Here is a 16,069-nt window from a genome sequence, read left to right on the forward strand (position 1 = left end):
AAGCAAGAATAATAACTCCCAGAGTAGAAAAAAAAAATACAAGCCACCTCCCTCTGATCCTGTCTATATAACTCAGCAACTCCCTCCAGACTCAGTAGTGGTAAGCGCTTTCAGGAAGAGGGCAAACTCAGTCGTCAGGTGATGCACCCCACCAGACAAAGAGAGTAGGAAATTTGATGCTGCAGGGAAGAGATTGGCATCCCAGGCAGCCAACCAATGGAGAATAGCCAACTCACAGGCGTTGTTGGCTAGATATGACAGGGCCCATTGGGATGAGATGAAAGATATAATTCAGCATCTCCCCAAGGAACATCAAAAGAGGGCACAGCAGATAGTGGAGGAAGGGCAAGCCATCGCCAACAATCAGATGAGGTCTGCCCTAGACTCTGCAGACATAGCTGTCAGGAGCGTCAGCACTGCTGTAACAATCAGGAGGTATGCATGGCTCAGGTCCTCGGGGATCAAACCCAAAATTCAACAAGCGGTGTTGAATATGCCATTCAACAAAACACAACTTTTCGGCCCAGAAGTGGACACTGCAATTGAAAAATTGCGTAAGGATTCAGAGACCGCAAAAGCTATGGGTGCACCATACACCACACAATACAGAGGATCCTTTTGGAAACCTCAGTTTAGAGGTGGATTTAGGGCTCAAACTGCAGAGGCATCCACATCGCAGCCAAAACCAGCCTACCATCCTCAATACCAACAAAGTAGTTTTAAGAGCACATTTAGAGGGCAGTACCCCAGAGGTAGAGAGAAATATCAAACACCTAAACAAGCCTCACAACTCACTAAACAGTGACTTGTTTCATTCCCTTCCACTCCACACCTCCCCTGTGGGAGGAAGACTACAAACGTTTCACACCAATTGGCAAAACATTACCATAGACATTTGGGTACTATCAATTATCCGCAATGGTTATTGCCTAGAATTGATACAAACTCCCCCAGACATTCAACCAAAACCACACAAACTTTCCACAGAACACATCAGTCTGTAACAGGAAGAAGTCAAATCTCTATTACTCAAACAAGCAATAGAACCCGTCCCACAAGATCAAGTAGGGACAGGAGTTTACTCACTCTAGTAACTGATTCCCAAAAAGGATGGCACCCTAAGGCCAATATTAGATCATAGTGCCCTCAACCTTTACATCCTGTCAGAACACTTTCACATGGTAACTCCCCAGTATGTTATCCCACTACTAAAAAAACACGATTTCATGGCAACATTAGGCCTCAAGGATGCATATTTTCATATACCTATCCACCCAGCGGACAGAAAATATCTCCGGTTTGTCATTCAAGGAACGCCCTATTAGTTCCAAGTGTTACCCTTTGGAATAACAACAGCTCCAAGGGTATTCACAAAGTGCCTAGCAGTAGTTGCAGTTTTTCTAAGAAGACAACATACACATGTCTTTCCATATTTAGACGATTGGCTGATAAAGTCAAACAGTCATACGCAATGTCAAAACCATGCACATTACGTAATACAAACCCTGTACACGCGAGGGTTCTCCATGAATTACCAAAAGTCGCAACTAACACCTGCGCAAACACGACAATATTTAGGTACAATTCTAAATACTCAAAAGCGCTAGCAAGTCCAAATACGCAAAGAATACAAGCATTCCAAAATATAATCGCACAGGTACACACAGGTCAACATTACACAGTCAGATTTGTCATGAAATTATTAGGGATGATGGCATTATGTATTGCAATCATCCCACATACAAGACTAAACATGCGGCCCTTACAACAGTGCCTTGCACAACAATGATCAAAGGCACACGGTCAACTTCAAGATCTAGTGTTGATAGACTGTCAAACATACATGTCCCTTCAGTGGTGGAATTCCACAAATCTAAGCAAGGGGCGGCCATTTCAAGACCCTGTGCCTCAGACCATAATTACAACAGATGCATCAATGATTGGCTGGGTAGCTCATCTCAACAATCACAACATCCAAGGACAATCGAATGCCCAACGCAAACAGCTACACATAAATCACTTAGAACTGTTAGCTGTCTCCCTAGCACTCAAAGCTTTTCAACCTCTTCTCAAACAAAAGAATGTTCTAATCAAAACAGACAACATGACCACCATGTATTACCTAAACAAGCTAGGAGCGACTCATTATGTCCCAACTCTCCCTCCTAGCTCAAAAAATTTGGAAGTGGGCCATACACAACCAAATTCACCTGGTAGCACAATACATTCCAGGGATACAAAACCAACTAGCAGATGTTCTCAGCAGAAATCATCAGCTAAAACACGAGTGGGAGATTCACCCTCAAGTACTTCAAAAATACTTTCGACAATGGGGAACACCAAACATGGATCTATTCGCCACAAACGAAAACGCAAAATGCCAAAACTTCACATCCAGGCACCCACATCCCTATCCAAGGGCAATGCTCTATGGATCAATTGATCAGGGATATTTTCTTACGCTTTCCCCCCCTCTCCCACTCATTCCATTTGTAGTCAACAAATTGCGGCAAAACACACTCAATATCATACTCCTAGCACCAACGTGGGACCGTCAACCGTGGTACACAACATTATTAGACCTGTCAGTAGTACCACACTTCAAACTCCCAAACAGACCAGACCTGTTGACACAGAACAAAGGGCAGACCAGGCACCCAAATCCCAACACACTCAATATGGCGATTTGGCTCCTGAGGTCATAGAGGTTGGGTATTTACAACTACCACAGAATGTATGGACGTGATTAAGCAAGCAAGAAAACCCACTACTAGACAGTGCTATGCTAACAAATGGAAAAGATTTGTGTATTACTGTCAATCTAAACAGATTGCCCCTCTTACAGCATCAATACAAGATATTGTATGTTATTTACTTCATTTACGAAAATCAAATTTAGCGTTCTCTTCCATAAAGATACATCTTACTGCAATTTCAGCATATTTACAAAATATACAGCACATCTCTTTATTTAGAGTTCCTGTTATTAAAGCCTTCAAGGCTTAAAATGCATCATTCCCCCCAGGACACCTCCATTTCCTTCTTGGAATTTAAACATAGTGCTTACGCGACTTATGGGACCACCATTTGAACCTATGCACTCATGTCAAATGCAATTCTTAACATGGAACGTTGCCTTCCTAGTCGCAATTACGTCATTGAGTCAGTGAAATTCAAGCTTTCACTATTGAAGAACCGTTCATACAAGTACACAAACATAAAGTTGTACTAAGAACTAACCCCAAATTTCTTCCAAAAGTAGTATCACCTTTTCATATTAATCAAAGAGTGGAACTGCCAGTCTTCTTCACACAGCCAGATTCTGTCGCAGAAAGAGCTCTACATACATTGGACATAAAAAGAGCACTAATGTACTATATAGATAGAACGAAAACATTCAGAAAAACAAAACAGCTGTTTGTAGCCTTTCAAAAACCTCGTACAGGTAACCCATTTCAAAACAAGGATTAGCAAGATGGATTGTAAGATGCATCCAAACATGCTATGTTAAAGCAAAAAGACAACTCTTAGTTGCTCTTAAAGCACATTCCACAAGGAAGAAAGATAGAAAGATGCTACAATGGCTTTTTTTAGGAAATATACCAATGGCTGAAATATGTAAAGCAGCTACTTGGTCAACACCACGTACATTCACTAAACACTATTGTGTAGATGTTTTAGCAACACAACAAGCCACAGTAGGTGAAGCTGTACTTATAACAGTATTTCAAACAACTTCAACTCTTTTTCTCTATCACTCCTACCTTACCCGCTGCAGGAAAACAGTCTAACATGGAGTCGATGCCCATGCGCAATGGAACCAAAGAGGAGGAGTCACTTGATCCTGTGACTCAAACACTTCTTCGAAGAAAAACCACTTGTAACACTGAGCCCAGCACTAGATGGCAGAAATATATGCACAGCATGTGAATCTAAAATCAATCCAGGGCATTACTCCGGGCGAGGAGTCTATCTCGCTGCAAACGTAAATAATGAGTCGCCATCACATAACATAATTAAAGTGAAGTTTTAATGGGCAAAGCAAACCCAACGTTGTTTGGCATTTTAATGCCATGCCAATTCATATGTATTATTGTGTGTATTTGTGATTAAAGTTTTATCTCCATGCCGGATATTTTTGGAAGGAAGACTAATATGAACTGTTTAATACGATACTCACAGGAATTAACCTTTATTAGGTTGTGGAACAGCTTGATTTAGCTATGCACAATAATGATGTAACATTTCTTTTGTGGGCTTGGATATGCATGATTGATGTATATTGTTTTGAACTAATTTCAGCATTTTTTTTATGTTTATGTATATTTTACATGCTTTGCAATCACTGCATGTAATTAAAAATGAATTTAATTTATAGTATTTTTTCCAACATCAGGGGTTATGGTTGGAATTGAAAGTCTTTTCACCATTCTTATTATGTGGATGCCTTTCAATAGGCCGTGAGGAATATCGTTAGTGATTGAAACGCGTTGCCAATAAATAAACTTTCAAAACCCTATCTTTAGTGCAAGTTTGAGAGTCTGGACTCTTGACACCTCTTTGTGGATTAATTGCGGGATCCGCACCCGCGACTTGCACCGTCCCCGAAAGGTGGATGTAGCTGAAATTTGCTGGGACTTAGGTGTGTGTGTGTGTGGGTGTATATGTGTGTATATATATATATATATATATATATATATATATATATATATATATATTTCCACTGATAGCCTGTATCATAGATTTACATGCTTGAATTATACTATTTATTTAAGTTCTGCTCATTTAGTCACAGGTATATTGGCTGCTGTGGCATTTTGCTTAGTTCGTGAGTAAATGCCTTCCATAACATGTCTGGAATCTCTAAAAAATGGCTTTTTAAACCTTGTGGAAACTGCAGCAAGAAAATATTTCACTGAAAACAGCCTCATAAGGACTGCCTAAATTGTTTAGATGATAACGAGATGTGGACAAAGGATTGCAATATATGTCATACTTTTTCTACTTAAACCAAAAAGGAGAAACATTTAGACTTTTATTATGACTCCACATGTCAAAATAAGAAGAAACTCCCACTTCTACAGAGGACTAGGAGAGTACCTCAAACGTCTCAAGAAAAAGCCGTAAAAGGGTTCAGTCACACTGAGTGCTTTTCAAAATTGACATCAGAACAAAAATACTCAATATTCGAGGAACCCCCAATGAAAGCTCAGAAAGTCTGTGCCAGACACTGGCTTCACTCCTTAAGTGGTCATACTGACTGAAAACATTTATTCACAAGAAAAACCTCTAAGCCGCATTCAGAAACAACTTTAGCAAACAAGAGAATATTTAAGGACTCTAACTCAAAAGATAAACATGTTGCCTGCATTGCTGCCAACAAGATGTGCATGCATCATAATTATTAGAGAAAGCTGAGATCTTGTCAAGTGACCACGACTTCAGGTAAAACTTAATTGACAACACATTCGACGTTGACAAGGTTGAAGGTTCAGCGACCATGCCATGTACAACATCAACCAAAGCAACTTCACTGGGGGAGGGGGGGTGGGGGGGTGTGAAGGAGGTGGGAGGAGGAATTTGCAAATGGATTAGCCAAATTGCTCAGAAGTCTGCCCTAAACACAAGCTATTGAGCTCCTGCCCTGCGCCTCCTGCATGGGTAGGGCCGTGGCCTCCCCATCAGCCAGTTGGACAAAAGCGGATCACAACTGCGTTCTACGTGGGGTTTGTCTGCTCATCCAGAACATCTTGAATTGCGTTTGGCTATGAGAAGGTCAAGGAATCAGGATGTTGCCTTTTGTTTTTTGGGGTGTCTGAGGAGACCTAGGGCCCTAGCTTTCAAAATGTCCAGGCCTGGCTCCCTGGTGATTGTGAAGAGGGTGTCTGTCACCTCTGCCAAGTAAGTGGCTTGTGCGGGATAGGCCCACAGTGCGTGCTCAAAGTCTGCTGCAGAGGATTGGCAGCATGAACAGGAGTCTGGGAAAAGTCTTTGTATCTTGGCGGGGGAGATACGTCCTGTGGAGGATGTAAAGCAGTGTTAATTTGAACGGTGAATGTCGGGAGACCAGGTTGGGGGTGTTCGAGGGCTCTAGACTATTCTTTGTCATTAAGAGCGTGCCCATGCTCTTTTTTGCCTTTCGTCCCTGAGGGGTGCTAGAGAGATCCAGATGTTAGCTGCCAGGGCTTTGTGGATCCAGTTGACAAGGTGTAACCCAGAAGCAATCATTTAGAGTGTGTTTGTGAGCTAGTGGATGGTTGGTTTAGTTTCCATGGTCATCCAGAGCCTTGTCAGCTTCCAGAGGCTGCAGCCATATGCGATGAATTATCCCACCCTGACGGGGCCTCCCGGTCAGTCAGGTCCACATGAGAGCAGCTCTCAGTCATGGAAAAAGTCACTTAGAGTTGAAATCTCAGCTGTGTTCCAGTGGCTCTACTCGTCTCTAAGGCCCAACAGATGTACAGGGGTGTGGAATTTAATAAAATATCTACTTGTCCATGGGACAGGTTGCTTCTTAAATCTACTTGTCCTGTAAAAAAATCTACTTGTCCCTTTGGTGGCATGTAGTGCGGCGACAAATTATGGCAGCAATATCATTATATAAAAGCTCTGATAATAGCCTCTCTGATTATACATGGGCTACTACTATAGTAGGGCTTGAATACTTGCAGTTCCTTTCCGCAGATTGACATACTGGGGCTGGAGATAGCAGTAAGCAATAGCTCCAGGTATGCAATGCTTGTGAGTCTGCTAACCTACTAACTTGCATGTTTTATGGATTTTCGCCAGCTCTTCTCCAATCTTTTCCCATAATGAGAAAAGTTGATAATTTACTCCTGACAATGGCAGAAGTAGAAGTTCTTCCATGGTTGGAAAAATAGTAGTTGGAGGGAAAGTGAACTTGTAAACGCACACATGAGCAAATCTACACATGCATATTTGCTCATGCTAAGATACAGTTCATAAATATTTTCTAGGAGTACAATTTCCTAGTCTACTTGTGTAAGTTCTTGTGAATTCATGAAAGCCGCTAATTCAAAGACCTATACCATGGGTGCACTTTTGTGACTTTGTTTAAGAATGGGGTCCTGAATTGGGTCTGGCATTAACAGACATTTTGTTTTTATTAAACTTCTATTACTCTCTCTATCTATCGGCTGGCTTTAGTGTGAGTGATCACATTCTGCTCCTCCACAAGGAGCATATTGGCACGCAGAGTAATTTTGTTCAGTGCAAGGAACTACTGTGGCAATCAATGGCATATTGAAGCTGGAGGGGGCCTCCCTGCAAAGAACACTGAGGCCCCCACTCCAGACTCACTAAGGGCAGATGGTGTGCTTAGGGTGCCCCCTGGAGGGAGAGCTGCGGGCCTTTGTTGTTCCACTGGTGGCAATGTGTGGTTTTTGAGACCAAAAACAGTTTTTTGTTTTTTTTTGCCATTGTTTTTTGCAATGGTAAGGGCCTGGCAGCTCCCACAACAATAGTGTTACAGAAGGCATGTCAAAATAATAAACGCATTGACGAAACCAAAAGACTCTAAAAAAAACTGTTGGATCATTTGGCTTTGCCAGTGCTTGTTTATATTCATGCTTCCCATAATCTTGTTGAAAATGGTGACATTGATTTTCCATTAGGAATATTTTTTGGAAATACTATACTAGCATGCCTAAATGATGCTTCAAAGAAATAGCACCTAAAATTTCATAGTAGTGAAACGTTTGTTTTCCTACTTGCATTTTGTTATGAACATTTTATTTTGAAAGCAAAGAATCATCGCTGTTGCTTACAAGCTTCGGCAAACATTTGCATTTAATCAGATAATTCTGGGAGAATTATACTTAGCATCATATTAAACTTTTTAAACGTATATACACTTTTTTTTTAAACTGAAAGCTCTGTCAGTAGTGCAGTGTGACCTTACAACGTATATTTACAACGCTCACCCTAATAATGAAGGCTTTTCATCAATGAACCATAAATACAAGCTTGAACAGCATTAACATATGAACGCACACATTACCTCAACTGCAGAAGGTTCCTGTGACGGGCCGACCTGGTCCGACCCGCACTGTGTTCCCGCTTGTGCTGACTCTGCCCATGCTGACCCGGATCCATCCCCGGGGTCAGCCAATTGTGAGGTCCGTCGTCCTTTCTGGTGGGGAAAAGGACATTTAAAAACCCGAGCCGCAGGTTGTAGGAGATGGAGGCCGACGAGGAAGAGAGGAACGGGAGGAGAACGACATTGGTGAGGGCACGAAAAGAAGAGGACGAGAACACAGCCAAGGAGGCTACCGGGACATCCCCTTGTTGCACGGAGCAGCCTGCTCCTTCCGAGGACGAGAGGAGGGAGGTGCCCGGAAGGCTGGCAGTCTCAACAAGAGACGAGTTGTGCGGACTCCGGGAAGCGGAACGCGATCTCCCGCCACGCTCCAGGAGGAGCGTGGCACTGGCAGGTGCGTGGCAAAGTCCTGAATGGGGTTAGGGAGGTAGGGAGGGAAAGAAAACCCAATAAAAAAAGGGGGGTGGGGAAAGATGAAGACAGACCCAAAATACACCACATACACGGGGGAAGGTGGAGGGCACATAGTAACAGTAACAAGCAAAAGGATTGAGCAAGAGAGAGGAAAACCGATAAAGAGAGAAAACGCGGGACAGACAAGGAAAAGAGGTAATAAGGACTGCAGAAAAGGAAAGGGAAAGAACTGGGAAAAGACCAGAAAGGAAAAGCAAGAGTAAGCACAACAAGAGGCAGCGCGTCATAAGAAAAGTGATCCAAATCAGTTGAAACAAATAGATATTTAACTAGAGAAGATATCGCAAAGTAAACAAGGGAACAGGGAGCGAAGGATTGAGAAAGAGAGAGGAAAACAGAGAAAGAGATTAAAAGAGTCCAAAAGACCTGGAAGTAAATACCAGGAGAAGAGGGAAAGACAGAGGCAGGAGGAAAACGGAGAAGGAAAAGGAAGCGTAAAATACTTACCGAGACTATTTCTCTTCCTCCCACATGTTCTTCCCGAGAGACCAAAAGGAAGGACAGAAGAAGAGGACGAAACCGTGAAGCCCTGGTTGGCAAAGAGACTTGAAGGGAAACCCCAACCCCATACGCATTCCATGCCATCGGACTGTTGCTTACTACCAATAAAATCATATTCAATTCAACGCTTCACGTGCCATTACTCGTGCCAGTCCTGTAACAGTCCCCTTCTCTTTAAGCTGACAGCCAAAGGGTTTGTGCTGCAGAGGGTTGGCCTAATTGTCCCAAAGACAAAATGAACATGAAAACTTGTTGCCCTTACTTCCAAATAATATGTCCCTGGTGTCACAGCATCATCAATAGCTGTTCCCACATCAGCAGAGGGGTCCGAGAACTTGTGTCCTCTAGGAAAATCCCAGAGTGCCAACGGGCTAGCCAATGCAGCTGGGCCACCAGGTAGTAGAGTTTGAAGTTTGGGGTTACCAGCTTAGGGCCGAAGCTGCAGCTTGGGCAAGATCACCCTATGTTTTGATGTATGCCAGTTAACTTTGGCAAGCTTCTTGCCCAGGTTTTGAAAGAAGCTGCAGGGAAGCCCCAAGGGTAGGTTGACAAAGAAGTAAAGGGGGGAGGAGGGGTGGGCCAAGATGGCAGCGATGGCAGGCGTGTAAAGTGCTCCTCTGCTGCGGCCTTGGATATCCTGAACCAGGCGCCAGCGACATACTTGAGCCAGGCCCTGGAACTGCTGCGAGTATGACCCGGGACGGAAGAGGCGGTCTGGTGGCAGTCTACTGCAGACAGTGCCGTGGAGAGAAGGTCGGAGCCGGTGGGATGACACAGCTGGGCGGAGCCGTTGTTGAGAAGCAGCAGAACCCGGGCAGGAATGAGCCATTGCTCGCTGGGGAATGGAGGAGACCACGTGATATGAGTGAGTGGGCTGGGGCATAGGTGAAGATGCGGCCTGCCGGACAGACAGGTGAGGCCGCGGGCCCAGGAGGGCAAAGTGCTGTGACCTGTTGGAGCCCCCTGAGCCCCCACCCATCCCCCCCATGAATTTAAAAATGGTGAGCGGGTGGGGTACGGGGGTGGACAGCGGCGAGGATTGGCTGGGAGATGGGGCTGCACGGCCAGGGCCTTTGAGATCCCCAGTTGGTGCGTCCACAGCTGATTGTTTGGATCGCAGCGCAGTTGTGGGAACTGAGCAGCCCGGGACCTGAGGAGGCCCATTGCGCCGGGGGGAGAGGCCAGAGAGAATGCGAGAGAGGCCCCCCCCCTCCACTTCCCTGAATGTCACCGCAGGAGAACAGTCTTCAGGCACGGCCCCAAGGGGGAACAGCATAGAAGGAGATGGTATGCCCTGTTGTGGAGGTCCCTTCCTCGGACACTGAACCCGCATATCCCCAGTGTCACCTGCCTGCCCACAGCAGTCGCTCTGGAGGCTGGAGTGACCATTGGGGACCTGCCGGTGGGGACCCAGTCATCGTAGGGAGTACCTTCGGACGGGAAGGCGCTGCGATGCAAGGCACAGGGTGCTGAATGGGCATAGACTGACTCAGGAGTGTTTGCCCAGAACGAGAGAAAAACTGGCTCTTGGTTGACCTAACAAACTCTACCGTTAAAGTGATCCCCAGGTAGAGACGGTGTTGCAAGCAGCGAGAGAGAGGTGGCTGGACCATAGCCCTGATAAAGTGAAGGCCGACCCACATTAATTACATCATCATGGGGAAGGCCAGCAGAAAGAAAAACAGGCGAGGTCCAGGAGGTGCTGCTGCAGGGCCGGGCACACTGGAACACCAAGACATTCCCCCAACGTTGACAGGAGGCCCTACCCTGGGTGATATACTCCAAGCAATAATGACCTCTCACAAGGTCCTAGAAACAAAAATGGATTCCCTGGGGCCTGAGTTTGGGCTACTGAAGGGCGTTCATCGCCGATGGCTGAGAGAGTGACGGTGATGGAGGGAGAAGTAGCAGACATGCCAGCTGCAATGACAAGTACACAAGCACAACTAACGAAACTGGAGAACAAGGTCAGGGTCTTAGAACAGAAAGCTGATGGTGCGGAGAATAGATCCAGGCGGAATAATATACGGATTCTGGGAATACCCGAGAAAACAGAGAGCCGAGACATGGTCGCCTTCCTTGAACAGTGGATCAAAGACGAAACAGCACCTTCTGGGATAGTGACCTTTTTCGCACTGGAAAGAGCACAGAGAGTCCCATCGTGGCCCCCTTTGCCAGGGACCCACCCTGGAGCAGTAATTCATAATTCTGGCACAAGTGGGATCAAAAGTTGCCATCATGAAGACCAACAATAGGATAGTGCTATTCCCAGACTATTCGAGGGAAGGCCAAACCCGCCAAAACGCTTTCCTGGCTGTAAAGCGGAAACTGAGACAAAGGGGAATCTCAAATGCAATGATCTACCTGGCCCAGCTGAGGGTACAGTCCCAGGGTCTTGCCCTTTTTGTCAACATCCCACAGGAAGTGTGGTCTTGGATTGAAACAGTCACTGTAGGACTCAGAGTGTGCAGGCCTGGCAGACGGCATGCCCGAAACACACCAGGTGTCGGAGGGGGTGGCTAGGGGATCCCCGTAACCACCCCCCTCCCCCCCACCCCCTCGAGGAGGCACTGCGGGCTCCACATCGGGCAATGGCAGACATAGTGGTGTTTTAGAGGCGTGCTTGCTCCATCGGTACCACTAGTGGAACTCAGTCGATGGACAGGGGGTACGACAGGGAGTCCAGAGCCCTGGAACAAACCAGTCCGACTCAACAGATCTATCAGACTCTGAGCAGGATCTTCCAGTGGTCACCCCAAGAACAGCGGGTGAACTAATCTGAAACCAGTGGCCGCTGTGGTCAACAGGTGGGTCTCTGAGGAAGCCTTCTTGTAGTGGGCTACCTTCCTGTTACCACTTGAAGTCCACCCAGGAGCCAGAGGCAGAAGACCGGCCCTGGCTGCAATTTGGACAGTACACAGCAGACATTGTAGCAAGAGCTGGGGCCGTATCCCAAATCAGTATGCAGCGCTTAGGCTTCCCATAGTTGCATTTTGATGGCTGGCAGAACGGGCCACACTGGCACGCGACCCGCACCCCTCCCTTATCCGGAGAGGTGTAGGATACCACAGTGTTGGTATCTGTGGACACAGTTTGGACAGGAATGGCTTTGCCAGTCCAGGGGACGAGGAGTTAAGTTGTCTGTTCAATGAGGGTAAAGTGCAGCATGCCACAACACAGTGGACATCCATACATTCATACATACACACACTATTGCCCTGGCACTCCTTAGGGCGACCTGTAGGAGGGACTGGAGTACCACCAAAAGATAGTGTCACAAAAATGCTAGAAATCAAGAGAATTTCCTGGAGTATGATGGGTATCCATACACTTACTAAACGATGTAAAGTATTTTCAAATCTGTCCCGTAGGGGAGCACATATTGCGTTACTCCAGGAAACGCAGCTGCTGCAGAAGGAAGGGCAAGCCCTACAGAGGAGGTGGAGGGGACAGCTGTACTATATGACGTACTCTGCATTTGCAAGAGGAGTTCTAATCTGGGTCAAACCCGGGGTCCCGTTTCAGTGCACGGATCACAGGGTCAACACACAGAGGCACTTTGTGGCACAATGAGGGTGCCGAGATGGGAGGGACATCACCATCAACATTTATGCCCCGAATGTTAATCAGGCAGATTTCCTTAAGGAGCTTTCCTGGCAGTTGGCTTCCTATATCACTGGGTGGGACAGTGATTTGTAGCCTGGCTCACACACTTCAGGACTGGGCCTTGATGGACACCAGGTCTGGTGGTCAACCCCGATGGCTGGGAGCATTCATATTTCTCCTCGGTTTACAATTTACACGTGCAGTTAGACAAATTCCTTGGTTCCCCGCCACTTCATTAGAAGATTTGAGATGTAGAATACCTGACTAGAACCATATCTGATCACAACCCCTTACTACTGTACTTACGCTGGTACACAGACCCTCCGCCCATACCCACATGGAAGCTCCTACCAGAGGCGCTCTTGGACCCTCCCTTTAGGGGGCATGTAGGAACTTGTGTTATGTGGAGAACGTGGGAACGACGGATTCCACAGGGATGGAATGGGTGGCCTTCAAAATGGTCCTAAGGGGTCGATAGATCACGGAGGCTGTGGTGATACGACGTGCCCTGCTGTGGGAAACTCAGTAAGTGGAAGTAAAACCGAAGCAAGAGGAGGTTGAACTAACGGAGGGGAAGGGGGACTAAGGAAGCGGTATTACAGCCAAGGGAGCAGGTGGCGATCCCGGTGGAACGTCTCCACTGTCACGACCACAGAAATAACATGATAAAAACACACGCAACAAGGCTGGGAAACTGTTGGCATGGTTGGCTTCGCCAAGCGTACAAGGGACCACAGTAGTAGAGATCCAAGCAGCTTCGGGACATATAGTCACAACACAAGCCGGGATTAATGGGGCCTTCCACACCTATTATGCGGGATTATACAAAAGTAAATCGCATGTCACTTTTTCTGGAACTACAGAATTTCTGCAGCTGCTGATCTTCCTTAGACTAGGGCTAGAGAAGGCAGAGACTTGGGCGGGGGGGAGAATAACACTCCCAGAAGTATGGGCAGCCATACAGCATTTATCAAGACGGAAAACACTGGTGTGGGATGAGATCCCGGTGGAGATCTATGCAACCTTCATGGAGCAAATGGCACCTAAGTTGGTAGCCGTTTATAATGAGGCCAGACAACTGGAGACTCTTCCTCCCACGACCAGTCAGGCCTTGATGGTCCCACTCTTAAAACCCGGGAAACCATCCCATGATATGAAAGCCTACCACCCTCTGTCCATTCTCAACACGGACTATAAAATTCTTAATAGAATCCTAGCCTCCCGTCTGCTAACCCATATGCCACATTTGATACATAGTGACCAAACAGGCTTTATACCACATCGTCACACAGCCCAAAACATCTGTCTACTATTACTAATATTAGAGAAAGCCCCGTCCATAGCACCGTAGGCAGCAGTCTTAACCATTGACATTGAAAAATCTTTTAACAGCTTAAAAGGGAACTTCCTGGGAGAGGTACTGCTAAGGTTTGGGCTGGGCAGTGGATTCTTACGCTGGGTCAAACTCTTATATGCGTAAGCACACACAAGACTTAAAACGGGTTTATTCATATCACTGAGTTTTATAATAGAGCGCGGTTCGCGGCAGGGCTGGTGCTGTCACTCCTATTGTTTGCTCAGGAACCCTTGGCAATCCATACTTGCTTGGGGAATGATTACAGGGGCCCGACTATAGAGGCGGAGCACCAACAGATTGCGTTGCACGTGGATGACATTTTAATATTTTTACGGGATCCGGAGAGAGACCTGACAGGGGCTAAATTATTACTACGCTCATATGGAGAGACGTCCGATCTGTGGGTAAACTAGGAGAAGTCCTGCCTCCACCCCCCCACCCCCAGGGGTCCTAAGACCTCATCCCCAGGGAACCTCGCCAGATCACATACATAGGAGTAAGAATAAGCCTTGACTTTGATGATATGTTCGAGGTAACATTGTCAGATCAATGGGTTCCCTAAAACAGACCATAGAGTTTTGGAAAACGCTGTCGCTATCCGTCATGGACTGAGTGGCCCTACTAAAGATGGTGGCGCTGCAGCTTTTGCTTTATTATTTTGGCACATTACTAGTTAAAATAACGCTGGCCTTGTTTAAGGAATTGGATAGGATGACCCTATCCCTCTTATGGGGTACAGGGCGCAAAAGATGTGCACTAACCACTTTGCAATGTCCCACTTCTGAAGGGGTATTAGCAGCACCAAACTTTGAGGACTACTACTCGGCAGCACAGCTGCAATTCCTCATGCACTGGCAGTGGAACCAACGGAGCCCGCCAAACGAAAGTGGGTTGGGCCACCCTCAGGGACCGGGCTCGCCCGACTCCTCCTGGGGTTCCCTGATCATGGGCAGTGGGAGACGAAGGAGCAGAGTGGTGGCCTACTGCTGGACCAGATGTCTCCAAAAAACAAGTACTAGACGTCCTTACTCGGTGGACCTTCCACTTGATTCCTTGGCTACGTTAGTCCACAGTGCTCACAGGAGGGGAATCCACCGACTTCAGCAGGCGGGGGTGCACCGGGTGAGGGACCTTTACAGAGAGGGGATGCTACTTTGGTTTAAAAAAATGGCAGGCAGAGTGGGACATTACTTTGCAGCAGTTTTTAGTACATGGGGCCATTCTGTCTGCAATCAGGCAAAACTGGGAGCCACGGGGAGTCGAACCTTCTTCACATCTGGGCTGCACATACATAGTGACAGCAGCGGGCACACGGAAAGCAGTCACTTGCCTCTGTCGCAGAATACACTGCCACCAAATATTGCCTCTAATACCAATATGACAGAAATGGGAAGCAGATATGGATGGCCCCTTAACAGGTGCATGTTGGGAAGCCTTAGTAGACAGGTTACCCAAAATCCCAGTCAACGCCAGGTTCAAATGAATACACTTCTACGTCTTTCACAGAGCGAACATCACTCCACACAGCTTGAATTAGATGTTGCATGACCCATATGCGGAGAGGAAGGGTCTAGATTTCTGCATATGTTCTGGAATTGACCACACTTAGATAGATATGAAATTCTAGATACTCTCTCTACATTAGTCGAAAAGGAGACGGACCCCGCTCACTGTCTGCTGAGCAACTTCACACATACTACCAAGTCCAGGGTCACAAGCAGCTTCCCAGATTTGCGGTTCATTCTAGCCACGTGGGAGATCACCCATAGCTGGAAAGCCACACAGGGCCTGCAAGCACTATTTTGGTGTAAAGTATCACTACGGTGGGCAGACTACGAAGGGGCTATGTTGACCCTAGATGCACAGAGGTGGGGTGCCATCTTGGAGAGGGCTCAAGGCTGGTCGGTTCTGGTGGAGAATCTCAGATGCTTGTTGTCCCAGCCGGATGATTCTCCTGCGGGATCCCCATAATGGAAGACTAAGGGGCAGGGAAAAGGATTGCTAGAGGGGTAACAGAACAATCATGCGCGGCACATGCGGGCAGGGATCAGGCTGGGTGTGTGGTAATGCTC

The 16,069-nt window shown here is 46.6% G+C and overlaps 1 protein-coding gene across 1 annotated transcript in view; it reads left to right on the forward strand.

The window, feature by feature from the left end:
* Positions 1-16,069, forward strand: part of SAMHD1 (SAM and HD domain containing deoxynucleoside triphosphate triphosphohydrolase 1) — a 1,157,401-nt gene that overhangs the window by 242,134 nt on the left and 899,198 nt on the right. Inside the window, exon 7 of the mRNA XM_069243902.1 lies at positions 6,247-6,265. Within this exon, the coding sequence (XP_069100003.1) occupies positions 6,247-6,265 (19 nt within the window). The remainder of the gene's footprint in view (positions 1-6,246; positions 6,266-16,069) is intronic.

The sequence above is a fragment of the Pleurodeles waltl genome, chromosome 7, assembly GCF_031143425.1.
Source record: "Pleurodeles waltl isolate 20211129_DDA chromosome 7, aPleWal1.hap1.20221129, whole genome shotgun sequence".
NCBI lineage: Eukaryota > Metazoa > Chordata > Amphibia > Caudata > Salamandridae > Pleurodeles > Pleurodeles waltl.